An 8322-nucleotide genomic window follows, 5' to 3' on the forward strand; every position below is an offset into this window, starting at 1 on the left:
GAAGAGGGTGAGCGGCTGCGTTGGGGACGGCGAGCGCGGCCAGCAGACTGCGCAACGATCCGCATGTTGGGGCCTTGCTGCCACCCTCGTGTCTCTGACTTGAAAGGTGTCGTGTCCTGAAGGGCTGGAGCGTTAGACTGGGCGGGGAGTGGGGAGCCTGAGATCCCACATCGAGGCCTGGGAGCCGGTAGCCTGCCAGGAGCCCCAGTGCATCCGCTCAGCAGCATGACATGCCCTCTGGTAGCACCACAGGCATGTTCCTCAGGGCGAAAACTAGCGTCTCATTTCTAGTTTTGTTCTGTCCTCCTCTTGTTGCTGTTGCCGCACTAAGCTGCGAAGAAGTGGATATACTGGGGGTGCCAGCCCCTGCTGCGGTAGGTGGGCCCTGCCTCTGCGGCTGCACGGAGCTGAGGTGGGTGGCTGCGTGCACGTCCTTTGCTGAGAAGCTCCTAGAAGGGCTTTATGTCGTGGCAGTCAGGCTCTGTGGGATCGCTGGGGCTTTTCCCTGGGGCACGTCTGCGGCTCTGCTTCTCTACCGCCTGTGCTCTGGTTTCTCGTTGTAGCAGGCTGTGGGTTTCTGTCCCTTTAGTCCCACGCAGGGATAACCAGCCTTGTTCCAAGCAGCACCTAGGAGAGGTGCTGGGTAAAGAAGCCACTGAAAACTGCCATGTTGCCGCACTTGGTACCGAGTAGTCTGCGCCACGGAAGGGCTTTAGCTCCGCCTCGGGCAGCATGGTGCCCGGCTGCGGTGCAGAGGAGCCCCAGGGAGCATTTGGTCCCTCGGCTAAGGCGTCTCAGCAGGACCCTGCCATCTGCCCTGTCTGTTTGCCTCCAGGTGTTCTTCCTGAGCAGCAGAGTCCACCCAGGAGAAACACCCTCCAGCTTCGTCTTCAACGGCTTCCTGGACTTCATCCTGCGGGAGGAGGACCCCCGCGCCCAGATGCTGCGGCGGATGTTTGTCTTTAAGCTCATTCCCATGCTGAACCCCGACGGGGTGGTGCGAGGACACTATCGGTGAGCAAGCACAGCCTGCGGCTTCGTCAGAGGCCAAGCTGAGCTGATGCCCTGTTTGGAGCTCACTGTGCATTTCGCGATGGCGCTGAAGAACAATTCCAAGACCCTACGTCAGTAGAAGCGTGAGCTGAGGCCGGCAGGCTGCAGCAACCTCCCCCTGCTGCCCGCCACGATCTCTGGCGAGGGCTTGGGGCTGCTGTTGCCTGCGTGGGTCAGCCCCCGGCCCAGGGCTTCCTGGCCCAGGCGAGCAACGCTGCCCTGACGGACACTGTCCTGCCCTTGCTCTCCCTGGCGTGTCAGAGCTGGGCCAGCTCCAGGGAGCAGGGAGGGAGATCAGTCGGGGCTCTGTCTTGCTGAGGCACGTGCTGTTCTAGGAGAGATTCTCAGCTGCTTTGGGGCAGAGTCTCTGCCCGCTTGCCCCACTGTACTCTTTGCTTTGGCCAGTTTACTCCAGGACAGAGGCCAAAGCCTCAGCCGTTAGGAGGTGAGGTCAGGCCTGCCTTTGCAGAACGGATGGTGCGGCACAAAGGGCCTCACATCTCCTCTGCTGTCTCTGCAGAACTGACTCCCGTGGGGTAAACCTGAACCGCCAGTATCTCAACCCCGACGCCGAGCTGCACCCTGCAGTGTACGGGGCCAAAGCTGTCCTCCTCTACCACCACGTTCACAGCCGCGTCCTGCCAGGCTCTCCTGACTGGAGGACGTACGTCTCGCCGCTCAGCACCAGCTCGCTAAGCACAAAATCTTCCAACCATTCCATCCACAGCAGTGCCCCGTCCCCAGAGGCAGCGCTGTCGGAGCTTGAGAAAGCCAATAACCTCCGCAACTCACCTGGTACCTGGCGTGCCAGCACGTACTTCAGCCCTTCTCAGGAACTGCGGCTCGTGGGAGTGCCTGCTGCCGAGCTGGGCAGCAAGGACCAAGCTGTCTGGATCCTCCCTTCAAGGCACGCTGCCGAGCACTGTGATGCGGAAGCCAGGAGGCCTCCGCCAACACCTCTCCCCGAAACCATCCTGCCCCAGGACAGTGGGCTGGCCTACTACGTCGATCTCCACGGGCATGCCTCCAAGCGCGGCTGCTTCATGTACGGCAACAGTTTCAGTGACGAGAACGATCAGGTGAGGGCAGAGGGTGGGAGTACAGAGGTGCTGGAGCAGGCTGGGACCCTCTCGCTGCTCTGCCCCCTCCCCAGGGTCTGGAACGCTCCCTCCTGCTGCTGGGAGAGGGGGTAGGAGGTCCCTGTCGCACCGTCGGGACAGGGGCATGAGGCTGGTGCCCAAGGAGAGGGTATCGGGCTGGCTGCCCTCCCTGCCTTCGGTGCTCGCTGGGGTTTGCCCTCCTCCCCTCTCCCCTCCCAGGCCTGCGAGCGGGGCAGCAGCAGGTCTCGGCTCTCCTGCTGAGAGCTGCTTGGGCAGGACAGAAGAGCTGCCCCTTCTTCTCCTAAGGGCTGAGAGGGTGGGGAGGAGCTGTGCCATCGGCTCCCTCTTCTCCACCTCTGCAAGCAGGCTGTCGGGAGAGCCCAGCTGCTGCCTCTCCCTGCTGGAGATGGGCAAGGGGCAGGCAGGGGTGGGCAGCGTCCCCCGGGCAGGGATGGAGCTTGTGAGTCGTTGGAATTGGGTGGAGTGGGCCCAGCCGACACCCCAGTACACCCCAGAGCCTGGCACTGGTAGTGCTGGAGCAGAACGAGCAGCTGAGGGCTCCCCCCAAAGTCACCCATGTTCCTCTCCGTGCGTCGCAGGTGGAGAACATGCTGTTCCCCAAACTCATCTCCTTGAACTCGCCTCACTTTGACTTCACGGGCTGTAACTTCTCAGAGAAGAACATGTACGCCAAAGACAAGCGGGACGGGCAGTCAAAAGAGGGCAGCGGGCGAGTGGCCGTCTACAAAGCCTTGGGGATCATCCACAGGTAGGCAAACCTCCGCTCGCGTGCGGAACGTCCGCGCCAGCTGATCTGGCCCAGCTCTCCTCCGTCCTGGAAGCGGGTGGTCTTGCTGGAGGCAGGATTAAGTTGAAACCCCTTCTGTGGGGGCAGCTGTGTCCCACTTGGCTCCCGGTGGGCTTGGGACTGGCCAAGAAGAGTGTTAGGCGCTCAGCGCAGGCAGAGGCCATGCCGGGTACTGCCGCGTTCTTGAGCCACAGGCATTGTCCTGCTCCACAGCCCGGCTCCTTTTCCTCTTGTACCTCCTCTCCCTTCGCATCCCTCCCGCAGCTGCTCTGGCTCCTCATCCTCGCTGTTGTAGAGCTGCTTGTGCGCGGCTTTCCAGAAGGAATCCTCCTCTTCCCCAGATGTTTGTATTTGCATTGAGCTGTAATTAAAACCTGTTTAGTCGTAACGGGCTCAATTTCCCTAGACCTCGCATGCAAGATTGCCATGCAAGGTTCCAGCCTCAACCAATCCGTGATTCTGTGAGTTGAGGGTATCCGTGTGATCTGTAGCAGCCGCGTGCCTCTCCCCAGCAATGAATGGGGTATTTCTGTCCCGTTTCTGTTGTGGTTGCTGGGAACATAAAAACGGCTGAACTAATCAGACCAGCAGCCTGTCTTACCCCGTTTGGCCCCGGTGGTGACCAGTGGCAGGTGCCGAGGGAAGAGCACAAAAAGAGAAGTGTGTCATGCTTCTTCAGGAGATGCCGCGTTCACCGTGGATCTGTGGTTTGAGGAAAGCAGTGCCAGGCTTCCCGCAGAACCCCTGCACCCCTTCTCCTGTCAGCGGCGGCTCTCTGCGGGTGCAGTTTCGTTGCTGGCTTACGCTGGTGCAGGAGCAGCAGCCAGCAGAGATGGTGGCTCCCTCGGCTCCATTTTCTCCCCCGTTTCCTCAGCACTTGCTGCGTGCTCCGCTCCTTCTCTGCGCCTGGCCACAGGGTGGGTCAGGGCGCGTGCCGAGGCGGCTAAAACCAACCCGGCAAGAGCAAATACGTGTGTGTTAGGCTCGGCTTGCTGGTGTAGCTTGTTCTGTGGCCACGTGCTGGAGCTGGCAGGGAACGGCCCATGGTTACTGCAACAGCGACGTCCTGAAAGGTGTCAGGGGCATTCTGCTGGTGTCAGGGGCGTTCTGCTGCGTCAGGGGTGCTCTCGGTGCACGTCGGACGGGTGGGGAGGGAGACTCGCTGGTTTTCTGCAGGATTAGCAAGCTGAATTGTCTCTGGGCAGTCGGACAGATGCAGGCGATCCTGGCTGGCAGCTCCCTCGCCCTCTTCTCCTTCACGCCTCTGGAAGCGTGCTCCAGGAGGGCCTGCGAGGGGAGCAAGGGGAGGCTGCCCGGCCTCTTGGTCTCTGGGTGGCCTTTAACAACAGATGCAGCATTTGCCTTTCTCCACCCATCAGGGATCACCCCCCTCCCCGACACCTTCCAGAGATGGCTGAGAGGAGCCCCACAAGGGTGTTTCTGAGGAGATCCCCGACTTGATTACGCTCCATTTCTGGTGGTTTTCCTCATGGGGCTCTGCCTCATGGAGGCAGAGCGATCCTCCCACCCCACCCGTTGCTTTCTGCTCCATCACGAGTTCCCCATCAGCCCGCCGATCCCCTGGTGCATCTCCCTGAGTGCTGGGATGGGCCGTCCCTGCAATCGGCGGGGACAAATCCTTTGTCCTTCAGAGCTGTCTCCAATGGGATCCCCCATACTGGCGCCCTGAATTAGCTGAAATTGCTCTTCTGGGGCACAGGATCTGTGCTCTGCCGCTCTTCTCCCCGCGGGGTGATGAACTCCACTATTTCACAGTCCCTACAGACAAGGTTGACGTTTATTATCACATCCCCAGCTAACACGTTCCTCCTTGTCCGTGAGCCAGCAGTGCATCACCCCGGGTGGCCCATCCAGCACCCGTACGCTCATATCGGGAAGTTATTCCTCAACCCCGTCCAGAAATCTGGAGGCCTGCAGGACTTTCCAGGAATAGAAGCAGTATTTAATGAATATTTCTGTCAAGGTTTTTTTTTTTCCCCTTACCACTGTTGAGCGCAGGTGAATTCCCAGCGCGCAGCACGTTGTGCAGCGGAGGTGCACAGAGTAACAATACGTGCAGGTATTCGTCACATATCTTAGAAGCCATTAGTTTTTTTCCCACCTTGAGAACGCTGAGGGTGAAGAAAGCTGAAAGCTTCGACCCCTGGTATCACCTGTCGTTTGTCTACTTGCCTGCGAGGGTGGGGCAGGAGACGGTGTCCAAAGCTCTCCCTCCGGAGCTGGCCATCAGGTCATCGAAGGCTGCCAGGGTGGTTACGCACGATTTCTCCTTCATAAATCTGCCGACCGCCCCCAGACACCTTCTGTCCTTCCTGGTTCTCCAGGATTATTTTCTCCATCACCTTTCCAGGGATGGAGGTGAGGCTGACTGGCCTGTGGGTCCCTGGCTCCAAAGACAGGGGTGGCATTTGCTTTCTCCCTATCCTTGGGACCCCCTCGTTGGCCAGGACCTCTGAGATAATCGGCAGCAGCCTTGCCGGGACATCAGCCAGCTCCCTCGGCGCTGACGAGGGCGTCCTGCTGGGTCCCATGGCCCCGCGGGGGGCCGGGCTGTGCAGGGGCTCCCTGAGCTGCACCTCCTCCCCCAAGGGGACGTCTTCCTTGCTCCAGGCGTTCTGCTGGTCTCGGGGGCCGGGGATCGCCGAACACGCGAGCTTGCCAGTGGCAACTGAGGTGAAGAAGGCATGGAGCACCTTGGCCCCCCCCCAGGCAGCCGCTGGCTCACGCTTTCCCTAGTCTTCCTCCTGCTACCGATACAGCTCTGAAGCCTTTTTGTAGTGCTTCTCGTCCCTCAACAGATTCAGCTCTGGGTAGGCTTTGGCTTTCTCAGCCCTGCCCATTCGGACAGCATCTCTGTGTCCCTCCCAGGTCACCTCTCCCCTCTTCACACACCTCTTGTGTGATGCCTGGTTTTTATCCAAGTCCAGTCGGGAGCCTCCGGCTGCCTTTCCTTCACTTCCCACGTACCTGGGTGGGCTATTCTGCAGTTGGAGGAGGTGAGCCCCGAACATGAATGAGCTCTCCCGGGCCCTCTTCTCGCCAGGGCCCTGCCCCTGGGGAATCTTACAAGCAGATCCCTGAAGGACAAAATCTGCTCCCCCGAAGTCCAGGGCTGTGATTTTTGCCTTCTTCCTTTCTCTCAGGCTACCGACCTCCACCGTCGCATGGTCGCAGCAGCCAAGGCTGCCCCGACCTGCGCGCCCCAACCAGTATTTCCTCTGTAAGTGGGAGGTCCAGCGGTGCCCACCCTCAACGCCCGTGTTGGAATAGCCCCACAGGCAGGGCTGCTCCTTGGAGAGGTCCCGCTGGGTTGGTGAGGAGATAAGGCACCTCTTGGCTGCGCCGCGGCACGGGACGTGTGGCGAGTGCCTCAGGAGGTTGGTGTGTGCTTTCTGGCTCCCACGCCGGGGGTCACGGCTGCTTCTCAGCCAGCCAGCGACGTCAGCCAGCAGGCTGACTTGTCTTTAGCCATCCTGACAAAGTCCAACCGTTCGCATTAGAAAATGGCACTGTCACTGGTGGTCGGGATGCCTCCTTTCCAGAGCGGGGAGAGGAGCTGGCAGAGCAAGCGCCCTGCTCTCCGCGCTGCCTCGCGGGTCTGCACCATGAGCTGCCGGCTGCCCCAGCCTGCCTCGGGACGGGCACACATTCAGGACCCGGCAGTCCTTAAAGAAAACTGGTCGTCGTCGTTGTTGATGGGCAAGGTTGATGTCACTGCAGCATCGCAGCTCCAATTTTGGCTTAACGAGGCTCAGCCTAGCTCTGCCCCGCTGGGCTGAGCTCCTGCCCTGCTCCCTGCATGGTGCCTTGCCCAGGCAGCCGGGGAAGGCCGTCGGTCTGTCTGTCCACCAGTCCTCCCTCCCGCCCTGCTCTGCTCTGTCTGCGAAGTGCCGGGACCCTCCGTCTCTGGAGAGGGGTGACCGGCGCCCTTCTCCAGCCCCTCCTCAGCTGAGGGGCACACGGGGAAGGGCCCCTGGCCCCACGGTGGTAGCCTGGGAAGCGGTGACTGGGGCGAGGGTGATCCCGTGCTGTTGAACACCCCCCTCGCAGCCACCTGCCCACAAGGCTTCGGCTTTGCTCGCTTTATCGAGCTCCCTCAGTGAGAGTTCCCAGCGCGTTACCCACGCTCCCGCTATCGGTTTGCAAACTATCAGGGTACGTCCTGGCCACGTGTGTTTTTGCAAGCACCTCAGCTCCACGTGTTGGCCGCACAGCTTGTCCGAGCCCTTGCCCCGCTCCCCTCCTCCACCCCTGATCCCCTGCCCGCTGTGCACACCCGGCTCTGCCAGCACCGCGCCGGGCCGCTCCGTGGGGCTGGCTGGCGCCGCCACAGACCTTCGGTGTCACACCCATGGCTCCATCCCCGTGACTTCTCGCTGGGTTTTCCCTGAAAGGAGAGAGACAAGAAGATCGCTCTGCAGCTCTCTTGTCCTCTCCCTGAAGTCCCGCAGTCTGTGCCACGTCGGGGGTCCGGCGAGTATCTCATTGCCAGAAAATCGGCACAGCGTGAGGCTTTGCTCCTGGGGAGCGACATGCCATCTGTTCTCCCGTGCCTTGTGTGGATCTCTCGCCCTGTCCTTAGCATGAGCTCACCAGGGATGACTGTAGACCCTTTCAAGATAACCAGGGAACATCTTCTGGTAGTTGCTTCACCCTGAAAAGCAGTTGGGGCATCTCCAGCAGCTGTGGGTGCCTTGACTGTTGATTTAAGGCAAGAGGTGGGTGCTCCAGCACTTTGGGAGCTCGGCGCTCAGCAATCACTGGCTGCTCCTGCTCTCCAGCTCCCCCATGGCCCGTCCTTTCTCCAGCACTGATTTCAGAGTCTGGTTCCTGTGTCACGGGTGCCTCTCCCGTCCTCGGCACACCTCTGGCTTCCCCCTGACAGCAGCTGCTGCTTTTGTTACCTCCCTTATGCCTACTCAGCAGACGGGACAAGGCAGCGTACGTGAAGCGGGTCACAGCAAGGGCTGTGGCTCAATGGCAAAGCTGTGGCTAAAGGGCAGGAGCCGCATCTTCTCTCCAGACTCCTCCTGGGGCTGGAGGGGACGCTGGTGGGGAGACCCCAGCTCTGCCTTCCAAGAGGCAGCAGTCGTGCCGCTGTGCTCGGGCAGGTGTGGATCCGTCGGGTAACGTGGGCTTCCTTGTGCTTCACAGCTACACGCTGGAGTGCAACTACAACACCGGGCGGGGCTGGAGGGGACGCTGGTGGGGAGACCCCAGCTCTGCCTTCCAAGAGGCAGCAGTCGTGCCGCTGTGCTCGGGCAGGTGTGGATCCGTCGGGTAACGTGGGCTTCCTTGTGCTTCACAGCTACACGCTGGAGTGCAACTACAACACCGGGC

General features: G+C 60.9%; 1 protein-coding gene across 1 annotated transcript; it reads left to right on the top strand.

Moving 5' to 3' along the window:
* Positions 1–835: 835 nt before the first annotated feature.
* AGBL5 (ATP/GTP binding protein-like 5) lies at positions 836–8315 on the top strand (the record flags this gene model as incomplete). The annotated part of the gene is made up of 4 exons (XM_010284522.1): positions 836–1014; positions 1574–2132; positions 2753–2922; positions 8291–8315. Coding segments are annotated over 4 exons (933 nt in total), but the record flags the coding sequence as incomplete, so codon positions are not given.
* Positions 8316–8322: the final 7 nt, after the last annotated feature.

Source organism: Phaethon lepturus, unplaced genomic scaffold (assembly GCF_000687285.1).
Source record: "Phaethon lepturus isolate BGI_N335 unplaced genomic scaffold, ASM68728v1 scaffold26820, whole genome shotgun sequence".
NCBI lineage: Eukaryota > Metazoa > Chordata > Aves > Phaethontiformes > Phaethontidae > Phaethon > Phaethon lepturus.